This window comes from Alnus glutinosa, chromosome 10 (assembly GCF_958979055.1).
Source record: "Alnus glutinosa chromosome 10, dhAlnGlut1.1, whole genome shotgun sequence".
Taxonomy (NCBI): domain Eukaryota; kingdom Viridiplantae; phylum Streptophyta; class Magnoliopsida; order Fagales; family Betulaceae; genus Alnus; species Alnus glutinosa.
In genome coordinates this window covers 22626484-22652324 of record NC_084895.1, presented here as the reverse complement: position 1 = coordinate 22652324, position 25841 = coordinate 22626484, and the positions used below count along the sequence as shown (strand labels likewise).

General features: G+C 36.7%; 4 protein-coding genes across 5 annotated transcripts; 2 read left to right on the top strand and 2 right to left on the bottom strand.

The window, feature by feature from the left end:
* Window positions 1-750: 750 nt before the first annotated feature.
* Window positions 751-7330, top strand: LOC133878819 (protein TRIGALACTOSYLDIACYLGLYCEROL 4, chloroplastic). The gene is made up of 5 exons (XM_062317362.1): window positions 751-1086; window positions 3580-3829; window positions 4470-4851; window positions 6011-6324; window positions 6735-7330. The coding sequence occupies exons 1-5, from the start codon at window positions 815-817 to the stop codon at window positions 6930-6932; spliced, it is 1416 nt and encodes a 471-aa protein (XP_062173346.1). The 5' UTR covers window positions 751-814; the 3' UTR covers window positions 6933-7330.
* A 1172-nt stretch (window positions 7331-8502) lies between these two features.
* LOC133879783 (10 kDa chaperonin 1, chloroplastic-like) lies at window positions 8503-13294 on the bottom strand. The gene is made up of 7 exons (XM_062318555.1): window positions 13137-13294; window positions 12963-13021; window positions 12716-12766; window positions 11319-11384; window positions 11164-11211; window positions 10771-10800; window positions 8503-8775 (listed from the first exon to the last, which is right to left on the bottom strand). The coding sequence occupies exons 1-7, from the start codon at window positions 13216-13218 to the stop codon at window positions 8707-8709; spliced, it is 405 nt and encodes a 134-aa protein (XP_062174539.1). The 5' UTR covers window positions 13219-13294; the 3' UTR covers window positions 8503-8706.
* A 3420-nt stretch (window positions 13295-16714) lies between these two features.
* Window positions 16715-19872, top strand: LOC133880329 (uncharacterized). The gene is made up of 2 exons (XM_062319282.1): window positions 16715-16981; window positions 19175-19872. The coding sequence occupies exons 1-2, from the start codon at window positions 16900-16902 to the stop codon at window positions 19756-19758; spliced, it is 666 nt and encodes a 221-aa protein (XP_062175266.1). The 5' UTR covers window positions 16715-16899; the 3' UTR covers window positions 19759-19872.
* A 3398-nt stretch (window positions 19873-23270) lies between these two features.
* Window positions 23271-25219, bottom strand: LOC133880016 (E3 ubiquitin-protein ligase ATL4). Of its 2 annotated transcripts, XM_062318871.1 has the most exons (2): window positions 23722-25219; window positions 23271-23598 (listed from the first exon to the last, which is right to left on the bottom strand). In XM_062318871.1, exons 1-2 carry the CDS (start codon window positions 24730-24732, stop codon window positions 23593-23595), a joined length of 1017 nt encoding a protein of 338 aa, XP_062174855.1. In that variant the 5' UTR covers window positions 24733-25219; the 3' UTR covers window positions 23271-23592. The 2 variants fall into 2 exon arrangements, with proteins under 2 accessions (XP_062174855.1, XP_062174854.1); XM_062318870.1 differs by having other exon boundaries at window positions 23271-25217.
* Between the last annotated feature and the right edge of the window lie 622 nt (window positions 25220-25841).

Below are 25841 nucleotides of genomic sequence, written 5' to 3'. Positions count from 1 at the left end.
TTTTTTTTATTAAAAAGATAAATAATAAAATTAGATCTTAACCATTAAAAATACTACAAAAGCACCAAACTCCAAGGAATGTGCTATATAATTAAGGGGTGAAAATGCAGATGCAGTTATTACTTTTAGGTATTCGCATCCATGCAATTATTGTGGTTATTACATGTTATTCGCATATGAGATAATGTGTGTTTTGGGTGTTAAAATTGTAATTTATGCTTTTAGTAAATAAAATAAAATAAAAATGCATTGTCTATAGTTGAACACTATTATTCATATCACTTTTGCTAATCATTTTGCCATGAAATTTTAATCTCATACATTATTTAGCTTCTTGCATCATCTATTTATAGTTGGCAAAGGAAAAAAAAATTGAAAACTATTATTCGCATATGAGATATCTAACACCAAAACTGCGTCGTTTATTAAATATATATATATATATAAATGATATGCAGATATGATTAATAACAGCATCCGCATATCTTAAAATTGCTATACAAATCTATATATACAGATAGTGAATCGCGAATAAATATAAATAATAGATGCAGACAGTTATTATCCGCTCTCATTTTATTATCTATACGATACATCTTCCTCTAGTCTTTCTACTATTTGTCTATTTTTCAAAACCAAAAAACAAAAACCCTGCCAAAAACCCAAAACATCATGATAAAAGGAAACAACACAGGTCGTTTGGAAAATGCAACACAGATAAGGAAACCCATTAAACACCAAAAACCTCGCAACTCAACCAACCAAACCCAACACTACAGTGAGAGAGAGAGAGAGAGAGAGAGAGAGTCTCAAAATGGCGAACCTAAGGACGGCAATGGACTCAACATTCTGGGACCTGAACGTGTCCTCGCCGCGCACCCTGGAGGGCTCGGCCCGGGCCATTCCGGGCGAGCCGTTCCCGCTGGATGGGGCTCGAGCCAGCCGAGCCCTCCGGATTCAGCAGCTCTCGCTACTGGGAAATGGGTTTCCTCTTGGGATTATTCCCTCCTATGGCCCCGCTGCTCACAAGGAGTTGGGCTCGTTTTCTCTCCAGACTCTCTTGCTCAAACACGCAACTTCGAGGTGGTAAGCGGTCTGATGAACTTCTTCTCTCTTGGCCTCTTGGGTTTTGTTTGGTTTCTGGGAAAATGTGGGATTGAGAAAAGGTATTAAAGTTTCCATTTTTATTTGGGTGGGGTTCCTTTTTACATGTGATATAAATATTGAGAAAGAAAAGAGTGAAAATATAAGAAGTGGAAAATTGTATTATTTTCTGCTGTTTACTCAGTAAAAACATTATCTCTCTGCTTTATTTGGAATTTGTTTTGATATTTTGGCTTAACGTGGCTTAGTTGAATTGGTTGTTTTAGGGGGGAAAGAAAACACAATTCTCACAATTTTGGCATTGGATGGTTTCATTCAATCAAACTGAAAAAGTACATGAAAGCTGCTTAATGCGTGCAAATCATAAACACTTCAACTAAAAGAATTAAACTATCTAAGAAACATCAAATACAGAAAAAAAAAAAAGGGTCCTCCAGATATCACAAAGTACTCTGTTTTGATTAGAGTTTTTAACCCTTTTGCTATTAGACAATCTATCATCATTCCTTGCAACTAATCGCTTTCACTCTTAACTTTCCCACGCTAAAGTCTTGCATTTCTATCTAACCAAAAGTAGCTTAAACATTGTACTCTTAAAACCCTTGTATTTTAAACTGCCTAATTAAGTTTGTCATCCCATATTCCAATATTTCTGATGATTAAATATTTCCTCAAGGCCTCCTTCCAAGCTCTCTTTTTTATTTTTGATAAGTAAAACAGTCTCATTGAAAGCACGAAGAGGTGGAACCCAAATACACAGGAGGTATACAAGAGTGACCCCAATTAAGGAGAGAAAGCAGAACATAAGACGAGAAATTCCATAAAGTGCATAATACAGATGGTCATGACTTTCCAACCTGCTTCTTCATAAAGTGCATAAAATGTCTCCAGTATAGTCGCTGTTTGCTAAAATATCCCTTGTTGTAAGTCTGTTTTAAGAAGCTAGCCATCTAATAAAATGTATGCTTAGGGAATTTTTTTTTTTCAAACCAAAGAAGTTTAATAGGTTGACAATAGGCAATTGAGCTGAAATTGCCTACCAAGTCTTAGTGCAATTATGCTTCCCTGTAATCAAAGGGACTCCAAATAACTGCATCATCTTGTCTTATCTGCACTTCATGGAGGTTGCATTGAATCAACACTAAATCTTCCAACCTTTTTGGAGCTAGAATCAGTTGCCATTCTAATTTTTTAACGACAGTTATTGTTGAATGATTTTTGGGGTTGTGGGCCTTTTGGGTTGGTTGGGTTGTGGGCGTTTTTGCTGTTTCTTAGGTTCTGGGCTTGTGGGAGCTCCCTGTGTATACAGCTTGGGTACTCAGAGGCTTGGTCCCTGGCAACTTTCACTCAGTTGCATTAACCCACCTGAACTAATATTTTAGTCAATTTAGTAGTGGAACTATCAAGAAGAGGTAAATAGCCCTTTCCATCAGAATGTTTCACGAAAACACCAAACGTAAGCTAATTGGATTTTAGTTCAAGGGGTGAATGATAATGTTGTATCTTTTAGTTCTCAGAACTTCGGGTAGAGTGGTCTGTAATCAATCTCAAAAGTTATTCTCTGGGATATGGGCTCAACAAGTGCTGCTTAGTAGATTTGTTGTTTTGGCCAAACATGGTCTTCCATTTATGTTCAGGTCTAGTCCATGAGTCCCAAGTTGTGATCCTTAGTGTTTCTATGCAATGTTTGCAGCACACATTTCTTCATTGGAAGTAGTTGTTGCTTGGGAGTGAAAAGGCCGGGGGAGGGGGGGGGGTGTTAAAATTTTCAATTACTTTCAATTACTTTTGTTCATATTGCAGTCTATTTGGATCTCTCTTATAATTAAATTCTGCAATAGTGTTACTTTTGTTTCCATTAAAATTGAAAATTATTTTCACTAATGAATGCCTGGATGTTAAATTTTCAATTACTTTTGTTCATATTGCAGTCTATTTCGATATCTAATCTCCCTTATAATTAAATTCCGCAATAGTGTTACTTCTGCTGCCATTAAAATTGAAAATTATTTTCACCTATGAATGCTTTCAATTGGTCCTAATCATTATGTTCACTGCAAATAATTGTCTTAGTTACAGTATATTGATGTTTGAAAAATGTACTTATTGAAAATGATCGAATTATCTCATGATCTTGCCTTGATCTTTTCCACTTTTTTAATTCAGTCTTCGCTCATAATTTCGTTTGTTCACCTTGACACATTTGTCTGCATTGGTTTTTAGAATTTCTTTGTCAATGATGTAAAATTTTGGAAATTGACATCCTCTTTCCTTGATCATTTCTCCAAACCTTGGGATGCATCATGAGTTAGAAATGGCAATCCAAACTTGTTCAAAAAAAAAAAAAAAATATATATATATATATATATATATATTATCTATCAATTTTGTCAACTAAGGATATTTCATTGCTCCTTGAATTCCTACATTTCTTGCGTTACTAATAGGCGCCCTACATAATATATGTGAGTACAGGTGGCTGGGATTAATTGGGCAGTTCCGTCCAAAGAAATTAATTTCTTCTATTAAAGCTGAATTTTCTGATGTTGATGATTTGGAGTTCCCTGGATTCAAGGATGTGGCAAAGCATTTCATTGACAAATCACTCTATTCATTTGGATTATGCTCACAGCTATCCTTGACTCCCTCATCATCGATATTGTTGAGCACAGAAGGACATGGTGAGAAAAATGGACGCCGGCACAAAATGATGCTCTTTCAAAAGGCACGCATAGCAGCCATCTTTTTATATTTATTTCTTAAATTTTATAAACAATCATACAGAATCACTGAGTTTTATCTTTCAGTATAATAATTCTATGTAGCCGGAATCTATGTTTTGCAGATTATTGTTTTTGGCTGCAATTTTGTTCTTTGCTCTTGGCTAGAGTCTGAGTTATTCCTGTACCATGCTTCTCTTCTTTCTAAAATAGGTTTCCCTATATATATATATATATATATATATATTAATACTTATCAAAAATATATTAAGCATGTTTAAAGCAGGTCTCTATACATAGGCCATATATATATATACACAGGAGTTATTGAGTATTTGGACATGTATGGCCTCTGTATGGAACCTGCTTTAAACATGCTTAAAAAACTTGTAATCTGTGTAGGAAATTGCTTTAGACATCTCAACTTACAATTTCTCTTTAAATATCTAACATTCTGTCTTTATTTTACTTGAAAATATTGAGCTGCATAACAACTAAGTGTTACCAATGACTCGTAGCCAATGGTCCTGAGGAAGTTTTATTGTATAATTTTCCCCCCTTCATGTTTCAATTCTTCTGTGGTTCCAGTTATGGTAGATGAGCAAAAGACCATTTTTTTTCTCATCCTTTAATGTACATTTGCAGCTTCCTCTTCATGATCTTACCTTGGAGGCTGCATGGCCTGAGTTGTTCATTGACCATAAAGGACGATATTGGGATGTGCCCGAGTCCATATCGTTAGATCTGTCATCACTTGTTTCTGAACCTGGATTGCGTTACCGCTTTGGTTTACACAAAAATAGTGGCCATCCTCAGGCACTTAATGCCACAGATGGTGAGGCACCTTTATCTCTAATGCCTGGATTATGTGCAAAGGCTGCACTTTCATATGAGAAGAGCCGGGACTTTTGGAGAGAGAAGGAGAAACGGGAAGATGTCATGTTAGAGACAGACAAGGGTTTGTTCTGGCGACCTTCATATGATGTGCGTCTCAGAGAGCCACATTCAGCTATATCTGGAATTATTGGTATTTTCTGCCCTAAGATGTTTCTGTTTTTTGGGTAGCGATAAGTTTATAACTGGTTTTACTTGTATTGCGATATAAAATCAGGTGCAACCTTTTGTCTTTATGATACTTTTTATTACCAAATATACATTCTAGTTATCTTTTTTATCTTTATTTGTTTCCTAAGAAAGTGGCTTAGTAAACATTATAAATGAGAAAGAATTACTAAATGTTATTGATAACGGAATTGTCATAAACAGAAAAGATAGAACGCACTATTCAATGATAGGGTGAGAACTGCAAGAGCTGTTTGGTTACTTAGTTAATCCATGTAGATACGTGTGCTTGTGTGTCTGTTGCTTAAGATACAACTAATGTAATGCATGTAATTTGAAATATGTACTCATCATTAACAACCATCAAGTGTCCTAAAACCCCACATACACGGAACACCTTTCAATGGTTCTGAAATGCTTTTGGACATGATAAACTATGTTGTCAATTCAGTGTTGGAGATTATGAATAACATGTCAGATCAGGAAAACTATCTTAGAAAAGAAACAAAAGTAGCCACTTTCTTACCAATCAATCAATTTCCAAGCATGCCTTCTTTTTCACCCTTATTTGATCAAAATACTTGGAGTTTCATGCTTTTGTTGGAGGATTAGATTCAGTAACTAATGGTCTATGGCTGGTTGATATAAACGCAGTCATTTAGATTGTATGTGTTGTTGTCTAACTTAATCCCACATAACTCAAATCAGGCAGAACATTTTACTTAAGAAAGCCAGTTTCCGATTAATGAACTTTTATACCACTAAACCATTGATTAAATAGGAAAAAGAAAATTTTGCCCCTTTGCTTAGGTTTTTATATTTATTCTTTCCCGTAACTGTCAAATAGGGACTTAAGTAAATATAATACTGATTGGGATAATCATGGCCTCGTGATATCGCTTAAAATCTGAATGAACCATTATATAATTAGTCTTTTCTTTTCTTTTTTTAATTAAGCACGATGCAGAATATGACAGAATAAAGTAAACAATAAAGTGCAAGTAATTAATAGTAAGTATTAAGCCGTAGCGCTCAGATTACCATTTGCTTTTCTTTTATTGTTTCGAGAAAAGCTTTCTATGTAACCTTTTACTTGTTTTCTATCTACTATTAATACAACTTAGGTGGCGCCTGTGCGGCCTGGTTTGGGGGCAGAGAAAGCTCAGTGGTTGCTGCATCAAGGGGAGATAATGACATTTCTATGAATGCTAAGAAGAGAAGTCCATTGAGTGCTGATTTATTTGGTTCGGTTTCCTATACTTTCCAGCATGGAAATTTCAGAAAGCTACACGGTGACCTGACAAGGATAGATGCTCGCTTGGATATTTGTTCAGCATCAGCTTTTGCCACAAGGGTTCTCAATGGCTTAAAGAGGTCTTCAGTTAGTGTAGAAAATCCAGCCGCTTCCCCGAGGCTCAATTTGATCTTTCAACAGCAGGTATGCCAATAATACCAAATCCCTTAATTGATTAAACACAAGGCATCCACCTTTTGAATGGGGAGTAGTACCACGAGGCAGACTTTAACCTTTTGTGTTTCTATAGAACCAACATCTAATTGCAAATTTTAGAGAATTAGGCTCATGTCCTTATTGGATGGTTTGAAAAAAAAAAAGGTTTTATCTGAGAGAATGGATGGAATCAGAGGGGTGGTAAACTTTTGGTAGATACAGAGACTTAAGATGTACTTTAGCAAATTCCTACTGCCACATGATTCATGGTAAAACATTGAAGCCATTCTCTCCATTCTCAATAAGTAGTTCAGCTTGAAGCCAGTTTTCTATACTAATTTTTGGTTGAACAGATTGAAGTCAATCAGACAATTCTCATCGACACCATGTTTTTGCAGGTTGTCGGGCCAATTCTCTTTCGAGTAGATTCTAGGGTTTTGCTGGATTATTCATCTGGGAGGCGTGGTCCACATGTAGAGGATTTCATATGCAGCTTAAGCTACTCATTGAGGCTTCTAGAATCGGGAAAAGTTGTTGCTTGGTATTCTCCAAAAAGAAAAGAAGGGATGATTGAGTTGCGCCTATTTGAGTTTTAACATGTATTTTTGCCTCTTTGCTTCGGCTCTGGCTGCTTGGCCTGAGGAACTAGCATTTTTCATCCGGAAATTGACTGCAGAATGCACAAGCAGATTTTCTTCCATCTATTTAATTTTTTTTTTGAAGGGCCATCTATTTAATATTGGCTCTGCTTGTAGTGATATTTTTAATTTTATTTATTTATCATATATCTTTTAAGATTGAGGCTTAATTGGGGAGGTTGATGGGGAGAAGAGGGAATAATATGCTATGTTTGATTCTTGGCCTTGTGGAGGGAAAAGAGAGTTTAGTATTTTTATTTATTTATTTATTAAATTTGTATGCTTTGTTGCCATTTGGATTGTCTTGGAGCTTATTCATTGATACTCGTAACATTTCTTTTTATTAATTGTTTTAATCATCTCTAATGAATAAGCTATACATCATATTAATACTCATCTCTTAGTAAAAGATTTAGTACCTTTAATATTTATCTTAGTTTAATGAAGCATCATGCATTTATTCATGTTATAATTTATTTGACTTCTTTTAGTTTATATGTATAAAAGGGATTATAATTTCTTAAGGCATTTATCCATGTACAATTTCTAAAATTTTAATCATTATTTTTAAATTAAGTCTTCTTTTAAAAATGGATAAATGCTGGTGTGAGAATATTTTTAATAATTGAATTAGAAAACAATGGTTGCGATTTAAAGAATTGTGGAGGGGCTTGATCCATATGTAACATATTTTTTATTTTTTAGTCATCAAATAATTGACAATTTATAGCACCAAAAGAATTATTTGGAGCACAATTTAGATTTATAGAGATGTTTTTTTTTTTTTTCGTTTTCATTTACTCCTTTAATTACCTTATAATAGTATACTTGAATTTAGCTTCCTAAATAAAATTAAAATATTTTTCTCAACAGCATTCGCCTAATGCATGGGCGATAGATGAAGCCTAGACCCACATGTTCCATGTTCTCATGTAGGCTGCAGCTTAAGAAAAACCACCACATTTCTCCATCCAAAACTAAACTTCCACCATTTCATATACGGTTTAGGTTACCTTTTTCTCAATTCTTTACTAATTAATTAGAAGAAAAAGGAACATACAAAACCCATTAAACATAAACCTCAAACCCATCCCGAGAACGGCCCATATTTTCTTTTGTTACATCTAACGGTGTACCCAATGTCCCGTCAACTTGTTCAGGTGCTCATTCCGAGCTTTTAAAGCTTTTTTAGGTATCGTAATCAAATCTCCTTGTTTAGGATTCATGGATTCCTGCACAGACTAATATGCAATAAAGAAGTTCCCAATGTTGTGGTAGCTTCAAGTCCTAACACCACCAAGTGTCATGATTTTTCACATCCATGTCTCTTAGAAAGATTTTCTTTGTTCCATAATCCATGACAAACCACAGCAATTTTCATTTTCCATAATCATGCATAACCACAACACTTAAATGTGCCTTTAATATTCATTTATCCGTCAACATTACTCCCCTATAAATGCCTAAAAGTTTGGTTCCAATCATGATTGCCTTTCATGGCACAATTACTTTCCACGGCAAGGTTAAATTTTCACGAGGCCAAATTCTGATTTCCACCCTGAATAAATTGTAGTACAAAATTCAACATGCTGGATGTTTCTCTACTACAGGGTGTCAGAGAGATTGATATGCAAGAAGAAAGCTTTAAACTTAATAGAAAGTGCACAAAAGAGGTCAAGAATCATAGAGAAGCAGTCTCATCTAAATCTTGGAGATTGCCAAGTGCCGAACGCTACTCAACCACAGCCAACAACTCACTTGATTTACAAAAGCAGTGCTTAGCATCCGATCCTAAATCCACCTGAAATAGCACCAGGTAATTTTTTTCAATTGATGATGATATCACTAATTTTTTTTTATTGGTAAATAACCAGTCATCACATGATAACGATAAACGTGATGTTTAGCGCGAAGAGCATTTGGTAATAATACAAATATCATCTAATAACAAAAATATCAACAACTACAACGATAAAGGAAAACGGGCTGTTAGTATATGTAGGCAAGCTTGCCTATGCCTACATATGACATCGTTAATAGATAAACTGCAATGTCAGCAACTCTCTCATGCCCACACCATCAGTCAACCTAATTTTAGAATTGTGGCACTCAAAATCCATGAACTTATGTAAAAGAATCATTGCAGCACTAGAATATTCATGACATAGCTTACCACATTATCATTAATGAAATAAAACAGAGCACGTAATCATCTGACCAAAAAACACTATTGTGACTAAATGATCATGAGCAATCAAAATTAGACAGGTTATCCAAATATCAAAGCCAAAGGATTAAGAGACGCTGTGATAGTTGATACTCAAATTTACTCCAAATCATGGAGATGAAGGGTAAACAGATGATTTCACCAAAAGGTAGCAAAAGGCAACCACAGCAAGTCACATGTATTAGATTCTCAAAAAAAAATCAGGCTAGACCAAAAGGCTTCCTGGATTGGTATTAATAAATATTTACTGTCTCACAAAATATGATCTAAAACTCTCTAATAATCACAACCCTTTTTTGCTTTTCCTTAAAATCCATATAATTGTTATTCTCCGTTTTTAAGCTCCAAGTAGTGTAGAAGTAATAAAGTGCTTAAAAAAAGGATTAAGAATGTCATCAGCAAATGTCATGACAATTCATTGCAAAGCACCATTTTATAAAGCAGAATCAGCACAATACGACCAGTCTCTACAACATCAACACTCCCCACATTTCATATAACACCCATGTCCCACATTGGGAAGATTAAGACTAGCCCATATAGAGTAGGTGGTTTATAAAGATAGTCATGAGTGTTAAGTCCCGCATTGCCTAATTACTATATGAAACTGGGCTTTATAAGGATTCTAGGGAAGATCCAAATTGACTAGTATTTTTTTGGGGTGATAATGTAGGTGTGGCTAACGCTTTTTCCTTGATCTTTACAAATGGTATTAGAGTTACCTAGTAACGCCAGGTCATAGGGTACTAGAGCACCACATGACGTGACCCTAACGAATACGTCAGGAGTTTAAAGGGGGGGAGGGGGAGTTTGTAACATCCTTGAGTTTGATACGCCCATATCCTATATTGAAAAATTAGGACTAGCCCACATAGAGTGGGTGGTTTATAAAGATAGTCATGAGTGCTAAATCTCACATTGCCTAGTTGCTAGGTAAAATTAGACTTTATAAGGAATTTTAGGGAATCTCCAAATTAATTAGTCCTTTTGGGGAGATAGTGAAGATGTAACTAGCGTTTTTCCTTCGGTTTTTACAAATAGTATCAGAGCCACCTAGTAATATCAGGTTATGTGGTACTAGAGTACCGCATAACGTAGCCCTAGTGAGGACGTTAGGAGTTGAAGGGGAGTGTTTGTAACACTCATATTCCATATTGGAAAGATTAGGACTAGCCCATGAGTGGTTTATAAAGATAATTATGAGTGCTAAATCTCACATTATCTAATTACTGGGTAAAATGGGGCTTTATAATGGATTCTAGAAAAGCTTCAAATTGATTAGCCTTTTTGGGGCGATAGTACAAATGTGGCTAGCGCTTTTTTCTATGTCCTTACATTTCACCATCCTCAAAATGGGTAAACAAGTAAACCTAAAATTAGACAGCACAACAAACTTTCAACTGAAAATCAATGACAAAAAATAATGAATCCAATTTTTGTTCAGATCACAATCATGAGAAATACTGAAATAGTATACTCGATGAGAATAACTTCCTAAGCACATCATTTGCAAAGGCTCTTAAAACTACCAAGGGCCATGTGATAACTTCACATTAAATTAATACTCACCTCATAGGCATTGATGTCTGAGAAAAGAACCTGCAACAAAATAAGCATTAGCCCATTTAGATGACAAGGCAATAGACCAAACATTTCTTGGAAATGATACCATTAAGCACGGGAAAAAGTTCATTCATCGAGTAATGCTGGAAATCCCCCTTGTGTCTTTCTAAAAATTATGTGGCTTTTAAAATCACTATTTATTTTTGATAAATCATTATTAGATTTTGATCAAATGGTAATTTTAAAAACCACATCATTTTTAGAGGGACACAAGAGAGACTTGTAAGATTACTCTCATTCTTCAAAAAGTTTAGGGCGCCAGAAGCATCAATGTTGCTTCTAGCTACAGCTGCTCACTGCATAATCATTACCAAAACTGAACACATTTTGATTGCTTACCTTCTTCCCAGCCTCCACTTCCTTAACCTCAGCACCAACAGAGAGAATCTGAAACATATATTATATTGCTCGTCAAAACATCCAGAGAAACAACTTCTTTTAAAAACAAAAAGAACAAGTTTTCACAAGACAGCAAGGGCTGGCATTTTGCGTACTTCTCCCATAAGATACCGCTCAAACTTAACAGCTGATTTGGGCAATAAAACTCCACCAGATGATTTCTGTAGCATAAGAGATTTCATCCATCAACATGACAGCTTACAACAGATCATACATGAGTGACTTATTTATGCAATGCAGGACTCTTGGCAACCACTACTTATAAAGTACCAAATAACAACCAATCAACTCGCAACCCTGTACAAGTAGTACGGTCACTGTTTGAATTTTTTTTTTTTTTTCGTATACATGCTCGAAAAAATAAATATCATGGACTGAAGTCACTGAATGATCAATGCCCAAAAATCTGCTGTTTTTCAATTCTTCCCTTTCTCTACTGAAATAATACCAGCTCATACTAGGCTAATGGCCAAGAGATCAGGTCCAGATCAAATTTTGCAAGAGATGCTCTACATATCAGACATTGGAATTTATCCATACAAGCAAACCTAGCCCGATCCATGATTGAGAGTTCAGTTTCACTGGGGAGATTAGATAGGAAATCAACCCATGCACCTCCAGCCATAAAATGATGACATACAGAGGTTATTGCACACTACTTTAAGTTAAATCAATCAGTTTCAAGTGTAAGAACTTAGGGGGCCATTTTGAGAAGCTTCTGTCAGCACCCAAAGCACCTTTTTTGTGCACTTGCAAAACACAGGAAAGTTCTTCGGCATCAAAACAGGCTGCCACAATTACTAGAACTATCTATTAAATCCCACATTGCCCACTATCTCCAATTTTGCCATCATATCTTTGTCAACACAACACAACACCAGTGTGGTTATGGGATTTTTCAATAAAGCAGAGTATAGCAAAAAGCCACCGTGTCTCTGTCAACTACCAGAGCAGAGTCTAGGGCAACAGCCACAGTGACAGGAATGTGGTATATGCATTTGATGTCTGATCTTAAACAGCTTGGTTAGGGGAAGTGTTGAGAGTCATCACCAACTCTACTACAAACACTGCAGGGATAGGCTGATGCAACACTAGGTTCTGGTTTCCAACTAATTTACATGTGGTAGAAAAAGTTTATTTGTTTTTATCTTTTGTTAGTCAAAAGCCTACTAGACATAATAGATAGAGGATAATGTATGTAAGGGGTAGCAAGTTTAGTTGTTTCAATAGTATATTTGTGGACTTTAGGTGATAGATTTTTAGTAGTCTTGTCTCATCTGTCTTCTCATATAGAGGTGTTATTTATTTTATTTTATTTTATTTTATATGTAAAATATAGAGGTGTTATCTTAGTGATGCTTTAGTTCTTTTCCATATCAGTATCAAATACTCTCTTCTTGTGTGGAATCAGTACAATTATACTAAAATCTTTCGCAGCGAAAATCCCAACAGAAATCACACTAAAACATAAGCAGTGAAAGAGAAGGCACACCTCAGGCAGCTCCTCAAGACGAATGAGAACTCGATCAGCTTGTGGAACCACCTGCAACACAAAGTTACCACTAAGTATCAAATTGAAAACCCATATAATTTTTAGCAGCAATAAACAAAACCAAGATAATTTATAACACAAAAATACTAACTTTAAATTTAGCATAGAATATAGAAGCCTGTTTGTGTAGAAAAAATAAGCAAAACCAAAAATAAACTATAAAAATTTAATAGGGGAAATAAGAAACCTTGGTGGGCTCCCATTTCTTGGAAATTGCGTTGACTCTCAGAGAGTTTCTCCGCAGACCTGTTCATGACCCAGATAGAAAAACATTCAAAAGAATTCTAGAAAGGAAAATTCCCAAGAAAAATGAGAACAAAAAGGGTGAAATTTAATATCTAAAACGGATTTAACGCAGTACCTAGTAGTCTCTGGTTAGAGAAAGAGGGAGCGTTGGTTTTGTACACAAAGGGTTTTGGTACAGTGACGAAAGTGGAAGCCATGGATAAGAAACGCACAGAGAAATGGAGGCAGGCAGTTCTGAAGTGTTGGTTTGGAACTTTAGAGGGCGCAACTACTAAACCTTTAAAGCCTTACTACGCACGTGTGGGCTCGACGTACCCCACACGTGCGTCTGACAGTAAACTAATTGCCGAGCTCCGGAGAGTTCGAGTCTTCGAGAGGTCATTTGTCTTATTAATTTGAAGAATTAAATGTTTAAATTCAAATTTAAATTTACTAAAATGTTATAAGATCATAATTTATAAGAGAGCCCCTTCTATCAGATCATGACATAAAACAAGGGTTTTCTGCCCACCAATAACATATTGACACGTTATCTCATAACAAAAAAACTCAAGTGTTGTTGAAACACCGGATCTCAGAACAAAGAGACCGCCCCTGCCCAAATCCGCACCACCACAGCCAGGCCGGACGCCGCCGGCACCGCCCAGGCCAGACCACGCTGCCAACTCCCTTATTGGACCACACTGCCTAAGTCGGAAACCACCACTGTCGGATTAGGAAGACGCCGTCACAGCTAAACCAAACCTAACGACACCGAACGTGGTCTAGATGCTGCCGGCACCGCCCAGGCCGGAACACGCCGCCAACTCCCGAGTCGAAACATGCCACCGAACGCTGCTCTCCTACGGATCAACGGCCACCTCTAGATCATCTCTGACGGACAAAAGGGTTGGCCCGAAGGCCACCCCCAAGTTCGGGCCAACCCCAGACCCAGGGGGTGGCCGCCATGGACCAGGGGTAGCCGCGCGGCCACCCCCCAGTGGCCAGGGGTGGCCGCGCAGGGCCTGGGGTGGCCATCGGGCTAGCCTTAGATGGATCTAGGGTTGGCCTGAAGGCCACCCCCAGACCCCGGGGATGACTGCGCGGCTGCCCTATGGACCGAGGGTAGCCGCGTGGCCACCCCCGGCCAACTTTGGGTCCAAGAAGAGTCGATCCTTCCTGTCTAGGGACTACCCACCTCGTTCGACTCCGTTGCGTTGTCGTCTTCTCCTTCGAGTTCCAACGCCGTGGAGTTGCCGATCTCAGAGTCCAGCGTGGCTACATGGGGCAGTGGTTGGGAGGAGGATTTTTGGTTTTTTTTTTTTTTTTTTTTTTTTTTGTTTCTAAAGACTAAAAGAGTGAAGGAAGGAGGATGATTCAGTGTTTTGTCAACACTTTTTTTTTTTTTTTTTTGTTCCATGCTAATATGTCAACTTCTTATTGGTGGGCAGAAAGGTGTTAGTTTTTGCCACCACTGAATAGAAGTTATTCTCAATTTATAATGAGAACACCTTTTTCTTTTCTTTTCTTTTTTATATTTTTTTTGCAAGTAAACCGTAAAGAGTAATGTTATATACCACATGATTATTTAACTATATTGACATGAAATTGCCAATTTATCCTTAGATTAATTATTGTTAAAGAAAAAAAAAATTCAACGATGGGTTGGCAATACTACATCAGCACACTTGAATAATAATGAGATAATGATGTAGTATATAACATTTTTTTAAAATATATTTCATATTGATAAAGGAATAATGCTAGAAAACTACATTTTTATTCCATAACTATCCATAATGCACGTAACAGTTCCAAACAACCAATACATTAGTCTTCGTTAAAAAAAAAAGAAGAAAAAATCAATGATTGATTGAAACTGCTGCATAAGCATCTTGGGATAAAAAGTAATTGATAGCATTTCTCTTGATAAAGCTTACTCCCATGTGATTTGAATATAAAGATTAGCTGCAATTTATTGGCCGAATTGTAGTTAATTTGGACAGTTCGATAAAGAAGAAAAGTGCGAGATTTATCTGTCTCGAACGGCAAGATCCTCTAAAATTATTTGTCTGAATTTGAGAGATTTCGGACATATGATTGTGAGAAACCACTTATGAAACTTATTGACCAGATAAGTTATTAAACAACTCAATTTTTATTTAATCACATGATTTTCTTCAAAGATTTTTTACAATCACATATCTAAATTCTCTCCAAACTCTGACAAATAATTTAAAGGCATCCTAGTCAATCAAGAACAGCATGAAGTGACCAAGAGATCTACTGCCAAGAGAGGTAGGCCATGCACTTTATCGAATTGTCTGCAATTCGGTTAACAAATTGCTGCGAATATGTGATTTTGTAGATTGAAAGTCATGAGTCGGAGTCCTAGTGTAGGGTCACAAGACTAATGCCTATTGTCTATATCCATCGGTTTCTCACCGAGGAGTCACCGTTATCCCTCCGGAGTGATGGGAGCTCCGGCTTCCCGCTTGGGCTGAATCGAAATAGGCCCTTTTGGGTAAGTATCTCCCCCCCTTCCTATTCTGTAGTCCCTTCTCTTCTTTCTTTTTTTTTTTTTTTTTCTTTTTTTTTTTTTTTTTCTATTTATTTATTTATTTTTTAGATACATGAAAAAATTACACTAGGAAAGAAAACAAACATCAAATTTGATTCATCATAAACAATATTTCAGGAATTTATAAAATCTTAAATGCATTTTTTAAAAATTCTAATAAGTGCAATTGCATTCATAACCTCTCCCCAAACTCATCAGATTTTTGCATCAATTTTGAGAAGATCTTCGGAACAATCTTGTGTATGAAATTTGTCTTAAACCCCTCATCTTTTGAGAGACCTGCTCAAAATCTTCATAAAAAACTTCACTTAATTCTCATGAACTTTTGTCGTTTTCACGATTACTCTCAAAAATTTAAGAACTTTCAACATAATGTATTCAATTTTAAAAAATTTGTAATATCATCCATTAGAATTTTCTATTAAATCTTAGCCGGGGAAGTCAAAATACATATTCTAATTTTCTTAATATATTTTCTAAATAATCAAAACATAATTATTTTTTAAAAAAAATCAGTATTCGTAATTTTGAAAACAATAAAAAATAATTAAAAAAAAAATCGTACACTCAAACGAGAAACATCCTTGTTTTAAAAAAAAAAAAATGATGCGACACACTACTATTTTTTTTTAGAATTTCTAATTCTTTAAAAATTAAATATAAGAATATAAAGGATATTTCACCGGTATTCCATATGCTTTAACCTCAAAACTTACCGGTAAGGGTAACATTACAAATTTTTTAAAGGTTAATAGATTAAATTTAAGTTTTAAAACTTTAAAAATGATTGCTTAAGCTATAAAAGTGAAGAGAATTAAGCCTCAAATATTTAATTTGTTTTTAAACCTCGACTTAAGCAAAAGATGTAGATGTGGGTCACGTTGGTAATGGTATCCATTGTTTTGCCTCATCAATCATAATAGACCAAAAGATCTTCCCCGAAGCACGCTCATCTTGCCCTGAGCCCTCCCAAATTTCTGTCAAAAAGCTGGGCCCAGCAGTGTTCTATGTTTTGAAATCCGCTCCATTTCCTAAGAAAAAGAAACCCAACAACAGTACACACAAACGGCTACCTGGGTCCACCACTGGCCATCTTTTGTCCATATTCCTTAGCCTCTGCAACACTTAATCAGTGGTCACTCACTTTCGTCCCTACACTTTTTTTTTTTTTTCCTGGGAAAAAAATTTCACCCCATTTTCCATTCCCACCAAGCAAACACCTCTTATAGAAAAGCATACCCCTTTTTCTTTTCCTTTCCATTCTTTCTCAGATACCTTGTAAAGCCAAACCCACTTTAGTTCACGTTTAGTAGTGACAATGGGGAAGAAGCTCTTTTACTGTGAGTGGATAGTTCTCTGCCATCTGCTGCTTGCAGCTGCTGTGGCCGCCAAGAACCATGGTACTGTAATCACCCTGTTTCTTTGTTTGGTGTTTGAAAAACTATGATGTTAAAGCATTTTCTGGCTGTTGTTTTTTCTCTTTGTGCCTGTGTATTATGTAACTGGAGCCTCTGTTCTGATATTTGCATAGATTGAGTTACTTTTCCAGTAGATTTTACTCCATTTGAGGGTCTTTATGCACTGTTTAGTTGTCAAAAATGTGTATGGAAAGGTTAGACATTTATACTTTTGTCCCCTAGTTTTCAGTTATATGAGACCTGATAGAAGGAAAGCCCCTAGAGTCAGTTGACACAGAGGAACATACTGAATTTTCCAGATTCGATAACAAGATAAGATTAATATTCCTTTTGGAGAAAGTGACTTGGATCCTTCAGGGGTTCTACAAATTAGAGAGCTGTAAGGCCTCAGTTAGATGTTGCAATGGATATGGCTACTTATAGTAAGGGCCATCATGAAAGTTCCAGGAGGCAAGAGGTGTACTGAGGTAGGTTCGGGATCCTGCCCGAATTTGGACTGTCCGGCTACCTATCTGGGCAGGTCCCATATAGGGTTTCTCATTACCTGTCCAAATTGCTAGCAATTCGAGCAGGTAATTGTCGGGGATCTTTTATCCCAAGAGGTAAGTTCAATGGGAGAGTTAAATGGCTCTAGAGAGACCACATGACATTCGGATGTATTGTCCCCTCCCCTACATTTCTCCAAATTAGCATCGGATACCTCTTTAATAGGCTCTTCTACCTCATTACACTGCCTGACATGATAAATAAATGGAGATTTGATCCTTATTTACTTCACCTACAACTTCTTTAAATTTGGACCAGAGACATGGTTGTCATTTTTGTGGGGTCAGAACATTTATATGGGGATCATCATACGTACTGTTTGCATTTACTTTAAAGATCGAAGTCGAACCATCCACATTTTGTATAGCGATAGGCAAGTCATTCCCCTGATTCAAAGTTTATGCAGAGTTAGGGCTATGATAAGTGACCCCTTTCTGTGGCAGCAGTGGAGGCCCAGGACTCGTCAGTGTCGATGTCACTGCAACATTCATCGATATTGAATCAATCGACCAAACTTCTAACACTTGTTCCACTTTTGGAATACCTTACATTAAATGGAGATTTGATCCTTATTTACTTCACCTACAACTTCTTTAAATTTGGACCAGAGACATGGTTGTCATTTTTGTGGGGTCAGAACATTTATATGGGGATCATCATACGTACTGTTTGCATTTACTTTAAAGATCGAAGTCGAACCATCCACATTTTGTATAGCGATAGGCAAGTCATTCCCCTGATTCAAAGTTTATGCAGAGTTAGGGCTATGATAAGTGACCCCTTTCTGTGGCAGCAGTGGAGGCCCAGGACTCGTCAGTGTCGATGTCACTGCAACGTTCATCGATATTGAATCAATCGACCAAACTTCTAACACTTGTTCCACTTTTGGAATACCTTACATTATATCTCCAGATCCCGACTTTTCATATATAAATGTTACTAACGTATCTCATTCGTGAAGGATTTCTCCATAATGGCAATCAAATACAACTTCACATCTCCAACTTATTTCCAACCATGCTTCACAAGCTGTTTCAGGACATGTAACTTCACTCTTGAATCTCTTGTTTGGGGGGCACTGTTTGATCTCGACTATGTTTCTTACACTAATCGTCTATGACCCTCTTCTCCACACCATGCCAGGAAAGTGAAAAGTACATCAGTCAATCATCAGAGGGCAAAAAAAGGGGAAAAAGAAAAACTAGAAATCATGATTTCTTATCACATTTATGTACAGCATGGCAACTACCTTGTACACAATGCTACAATGTTACTATCTTTAAATTTTATGTACTAATAATTCAAACCTACTTGAACCATTTTCTGTTTGTTTGATGAGCAATTGCTAATGTTAAGATATAGAACTAGAAAGAAGGAAATTTGATACTTTAAGAAGGCAAATAATACTAAGTTTGTGGGTCATTTGAACTTTATGAATAAATAGAAGGAATTATACAGCTTTGGTCTTGGGGATTATGTTAAATGATCAATTTTGATTCTAATCCATGAAGGAAAAAGCTGGTAACTCATCTGTTAGGAACTTTTAAATGCTAATATCAAATATGCATATGCTTATATTCATACAAAGATTTTTCTTACTTACATTATTACTTGCTGTTTGTCGCACAGGAAATCCTGCAAACGATCTCGTCGACATCATCAACAACAACCGAACTGCACAAAAACTTTCACACCTAAACGACAGCCCTGGTCTTGGGTGCATGGCCTTGCAATATGTTGAATTTTGCAAGGATAACTGCACCAGCAACAACACTGTAAACTGCAAACCCTCAGAAGACGACTTCACCGAAGTTTTTGCTCCCAATTGCGGGGTAGAGCTACCTACTTTCGACATCCTAACCGGCCACATTTTGGGTTGTCGATCAAAGTATCTTGAACCATTGTTAGCCTTTTCTGATGTTCTTGCCAAAGACAAGAAATCGTTATCTCTTGTGAGGAATAAATCACACACTGAAGTGGGTGTAGGCATGGTTGGGGTCCATAAAGGGCCCTTCTTTTGGTGTGTTTTGTTCAGCAGTGGGCAGACAAATTCTACATTTGTTCTTGAGAATCATGGCTTAGGGATCAAGCAAAAGAAAGGGTGCTACAGTGGAAGCAGCATTCCTTGCAATGGGGGACACAAGATCAGTTCTGTGTTTTTGAACATCATATCCATGGGCTTTCTATTTCTTTTCCTGTTACAACATTGTTAATAATTTGCTTTGTGACCCTGAAAATCTTCATCAGACAATGATCGGAAATTTTGTCACATTGATTTCATTTCATTTAAGAGAAGTAGTAAAAAAAATTCATCATCCAAGCCGCAATTTCTTTCTCACATTAATCAGATATAATTTCTCTCTGTTGAGTTTGAGTTTATACAAAGAATAATTACAATAGACAGCACATTCGGTCCCAGCTGATATTTACGGTTATTTTCTCTAATTCAGTCTATTAAACTGATATATATTTAAAATGCATGTGAGAATTACATACACTTAAAACACATGTCAGTTTAATAGACCAGATTGAAGGAAATTGTTTCAACCCAATTTAAAAAAGGAAACCTTTTCGAGTTTATTTGGCATATAGTCTGCATACATAGGAATAAACCTTGTATTGTATATCAAAAGCTAATTTGGTTTTGATCTTTTTTCAGTCATAGAAATAAAGAATAAATTTATAACATTTTGATTGGATCACATGCCTTGTTAAGGTTGAACAATTGTATTCACTGTAAATTCAAGCAAGAAATCTGGGAATTCGTCATTAGGTAAGAGAGAAGGCCAAGGCAAAACTGGAATTATGAAACACTTATAAGTATAAATACATATTGAAAAATTATGTATATAGGATTTGCAGTCTAATTATTTCACTCCCAAACACCCCCCACAATCACAAATGAGCAGATTGAACACCCACAAATATTTGAGCAAGTTGAGTCTTTCGAGAAATGTTAGGTTTTTTTCAAAAAAAAATTAAAAAATTTGGTTATCAAATAATGTGTCATCATCCTATTACCTTGTGCATCTATTTACTAAAACATTAAATTACATGGAATAGTGACAACATTTGAAAACCAAATTTTTGAAAAACCTAGCATTTCTCGAGTCTAAATCATGTGGAATATTAACGAAAAAGTTGGAGGGTATGATATGGCAACATCATACACTAACAAAGTTAAAGGAAATGTAAAATACTCCTGGGAAACTAATGTTCTGATCAGAACATCTTTTGTCAATTCTATCATTCTTTTTTCGAAGGAGTTCTCACTTTTTAATTAATCTCTTTCTAAAGGAAGAAACGAAGGAAAGAAAGAAAGGCAGGGAGGAAAACGTTTAGGAGTGAGAGGAAGGTGAGGGGAGGTTGAAAACCTAATTTTGGTATCTTTAAGAAGGTAGCAAAGTTAATTTTTAGTATAAATTTCACTAAAAAATATCTGACCTTGGCAAATTATATTTTTATCTTTGGGAGTTTATGACTGGTATGAAAAACGCTGGGTTGTCTTGGTCCTAAGCACACTAGCAGGGCTTGAGAATCCGAGCCCAATTTTTCAAACCTCTAAAGTTACTTATGTCAGAAATAGTAAAAATCACATTTTTATCTAACGATTATCTCATAATGTTGATGTGTCAATCTTCACCAATACTTTTTTTTTTTTTTTTTACGATGACTTATTGAAAAGTTAATTGAGACCGACACCTTAACATTGTTTGATAATTGTGAAATAAAAATGTAATTTCTAACCTAGATCTTTACATATTACCCTACTAGAGTACTAGTATTGTTAGGGATGTAATCGAGCCGAGCCGAGTCGAGTTCGAAGATTTCAAGACTGGCTCGTTTATGAGTCGAGCCTAAATAGTCGAGCTCGAATTCGAGCCGAGCTATAAATTACATGTTCAAGCTCGGCTCGTTTAAAACTCGGGCGAGCTCGAGCTCAAGCTCGAGTTCGTTGAAAATGACATTCGAGCCGAGCCGGGTTATTGGACAAGCTCGGCTCAACTAGAGGTCGATGTAAACTATTAAATTTTTCAATGAGTGATCAAAGCAGAATTCAAGCCCAAGTTTATAAACAACATCTATGCATTTATTAATAACATAAATATATAATATGTAAGTATATAAGGCATATTATAAAATATATTACATAACTATAGTTTATAAGTAACAAATTAATAATATGTTATTATATATAACTACAGAGTATAAACAATGGTATATGTATAATGTGAACAAATAGTAAGTCTAATATATTCTATATAACTAAGTAACTATAATATAAGTATAATATATAACTATTGTTAACCATGTGTGATGTGATATATGTATTTATATATATATGCTAACTATTTAATATTGTTATATTGTTATATACTAACTATTAATAACTTAATATGTTAATTTAACATACTAAATATTGTTATCAAAGTATTATAATTAATATGTAATACTATATATATTATACTATGTTTACTATTTACTAATATATATGTAAGATATGAACGAGCTAACGAGTCGAACTAACGAGTCGGGCGAGCGATCCCGTCAAGCTTTAAACGAGTTGAGCTCGCGAGCCCCTATCGAGTTTTGTCGAGCGAGTCGGGTATGTATCACTTACTAATCGAGCGGGTTTCAACAGTAATGATCGAGTTTCTACAGTATCGAGCTCGAGTTCGGATCGGGCTAAACCGAGCGGGTATCGAGCGGGCTGTCGAACGGACTGGCTTATTTACATCCCTAAGTATTGTTATCCTAACAATGTAACATATTACAGTGAAATGATTAAATTCATCTGAGTTAAACTTTTGAAATAAGTGATAAATATGATATTAAAACATAATCTTAAATTCTAACCGTCTTTATAATTCACAATTAACACACTAAAGCTGAGCCAAGATTCCCTTTGAAACTGCCACTTTGCAAAGATAAGAAGATTTTGTGCAACACCTGAAAACATGCTTCAAACTCACATGCAAATGTGAGATGAAAACCGATTCAGATAGGATGCCGAAAGGGAATTGCCTTAACAAACATCAGGCGCAAAAAAGGAAGGAAACCAAGAACAAAGTTTGTGAAAGTATCCCTAACCAATATTAGAATCTTTGAAAGCTTTAATTCCAGGAATTTACTTTCTCTTTCTCAGCTAACAACTTCAGCAAGCTAGGAATCTCAAAAGAAACAGCAAAAGAAACGATCCGTACCCATAAATTTGTTTTGTGTCAGGATGAATAATCAGCAAAAAAGTGATCAAAGTCAACAGCATCAATTGTTTAGATTTTTTTAAAGAGAATTTTATGACCGAGTTTTTAAATCTAAATTATCTATAAAAACAATAAATAAGGGCCATGTGTGTGGGTAACAATTATTATTTTTATTATTTTTCAAAAACATGCTTAGACTGTTTTTTTGAATTAAAATTCTACTTAAATTTTATTTAATTTTTTTTTTATTTCGTCTCAGGTCCTCTAAACCTGTCAGATATAATTTTAAAAAATAAATTCTATAAATATTTACAATTTTAAATATAATAAAAAAAAATTGTACACCTAAACCAGACTTAACATTTTAAGTGCTAATTCAGGTTTGTAGAAGTCTTTCAAGGTTTAGGAAGGAATCTAAGCGATCAAATCAAGTCAAACCACAATTGGTAAAGCGCCAAAATAGCGTTATCATTAAGATGGTTGGTGATGTATCATTAATGAGTGCACGAAATACCGTACGCCATCAACTACCAGATCATAAAACCCACATAACAGTACCAAGAGAGCACCAACAAAATCACTCACAAAATGTGGTTTAAGAACCTTTATTTGCCACTAATGCTAAAATCACAGTACTAATTAATATTTTCCTAGAATTTCGTACATCCAATCACAACCGTCGACGGTGGACCTTACCAAGAACAGAAACGAAGACCGTCAGATTTTCTGAAGCGTAATTTCCACTCAATATTCTGTGACAAAAATGGCATCCTGACAAATCCCGTTCGCCTTATTTCCACTCAATATTTTTGCTACATCCACTCCAAATTTTGTATTACGTCGTCATAACTACGGAGCGGATATAGCAAAAAATAGGGTGGAATTAACGGTTTAAAAAATCAAAAATTGTTTTTTAGATGAATAAGGGGAAAAAAAAATGTCCTAAGAAAACGCAGTATTTACAGTTCATACCCCTGACAGCCATCGAAACATCTCGCTGATCTCTTCGCCGACTCGATTGGCTTCGAGGTCCAATTCTCCGGCTCCAGTGATATTGCTCCGGCGACTGCTTCCGGAGAAGAACCTGCCGGAGCTGCGAAATGACATCGCGCGCGACGAGAGAGAGAATGAGAGCCTATCGACGTACTCCTTGAGCCAGCTCCTTCCGGCGCCTACTTCAGAAGCCAGACTCGCCTCCGTCGTCTCCGGAAAAGCTCCGCTCTCCTCCTTATCCGATACGCTCCACTGGTGCGCGTGGCTCATACTGATCTCCGAGTCTTCGTCTACAAGGTACTCAAACGATCCAATGGAATAGGACCTCCGCGCCTCGCCAGACTCTCCTTCCGCTCTTCGCCGGCTTACATTTCCGATCTCAAGGCGGAAACTCTCTCCACCGGAGGCTCCGTTGGCGTAAGCGAGCGAGGCCTTCATGAGGTCGGACTCCGACGCAAAAATGGCCGACCGGCAGAGCGGACAGCTCTGGTTGGACTCGAGCCAGGCGTCGATGCACTGCGCGTGGAAGGCATGGCAGCAGAGAGGGAGGAATCGGAGCTGATCGGTCGGCTCGAACTTGGACAAACAAACCGCACAGTCCGCAGAGGATGTAGTACTGGACGACGAGCGGCGAGTGATAGAGGAGAAGGTGAAGAGAGGGAGAGAGTCGGCGATGGAGCTTCTATGGATTTCGGGAGACACGCGGCGAGCGGAGAGAGGGTGAGAGTCAGCGGTAGTGGTAGCAGTGGTGGTGTTGGTGGAGGAGGAGGACACGTGGCGGAGGCATCGGCGGTTGAGGTGGCGGAGGAGGAGGCAGAGAGAGATACAGGCTACTACGGTGATGAAGAGGATAAGCGCGATGATGAGGACGCTAGGGTTCATGGATGATGAAGACGATGCATGAGGTGGAGTAGAGGAGTCGGAGGGGATGTAGCTTGTGGGATCGCTCAGGAATGGAGGCGGTGGAGAAGAATAAGAAGAGAACGACATGGTGGAGACTGGAGAGGATTTCAGAGAGATCGAGCGAGAGAGAGAAATGGCGCCGAGGAGGCGAGGAGAGTATATAAATGTGGAGGGGTTGAGTCACGTGAAGGGTCACGTGAGGGGGGGGTGTACGGATGGAGGAGGTGGAGGCTGGGTCGGGGTGGGTGAACAGAAACTCATTGAATGTGGGTGGGTTGGGTCAGTCCTGGGTGGACTGGCTACGGTGAATGAATGGAATGAATAGAGAGAGTTAAATGCTGCTGCCGCGGTTGCTTTAGCCGCTGCGCACCGGTTTGGGAGCGCTTTAGGTGCGTAGGTGTAGGTTGGTAATTGGGTGTGGCCCACTGGCACCGGGATTTGGTTGGATTGGAGGACAAGGTAACTTTCTAACTGTTGGTGTTTTTTCTTTCTTTCTCTGCATGGAAAAACTGAAAGAGGTTGCTCTGTGCAATGTGCAATGTGCATGTTCTTAGAAAAGCATGGAGTAGTGTCCACCACGGAGGATATTTCTCGTTCTTGATCTAAAAGAAAAAGAGAGTGAGTAATCTTATAAACGTAAAAGGGCCGGGTTTCTCGATACCAAACCCAAAACGAAATACAATAATACAAAAATATAAAATAAAAGTTAAAAAATTGATTAAATAAGTGACTCGGTCTTACTGAACCGTAAATAGTGAATTAAAATGAATTATTTGGCATGAATCAAGGACGTTTTTTTTTTCCTCCCTTTTTGGTTTTGGAAAATGCTTTTTGATTTTGAGTAAAAAAAAAAATGTTTTGATATGCCATAAAAAAAAATTATTTGGTCTCGCATTTATTGTGTTTTAAAAAATATTTAATGCTTTGAGTTGTTTATAAATAATTTTGAAAAAAAAAAAAAAAAAAACATTTTCAAAAACTCTTATAAAGGAAGCAGGCACTATTTTCAAAAAAAGAAAAAGAAAAAATAGTACAGCACTACAACCTGATATTCTGTAGACTAAATTCCTTATTTTGTAGGAATTTTTCTATAAATTAGTTTTTTGTTAAAAAAAAAAGAAGTTATCCTTTACCCAGAAGCTTTAAATAAGGCAAGCTAACCCAGCTTGCTAAAACAAGTGCAAGATGGAGTCGAG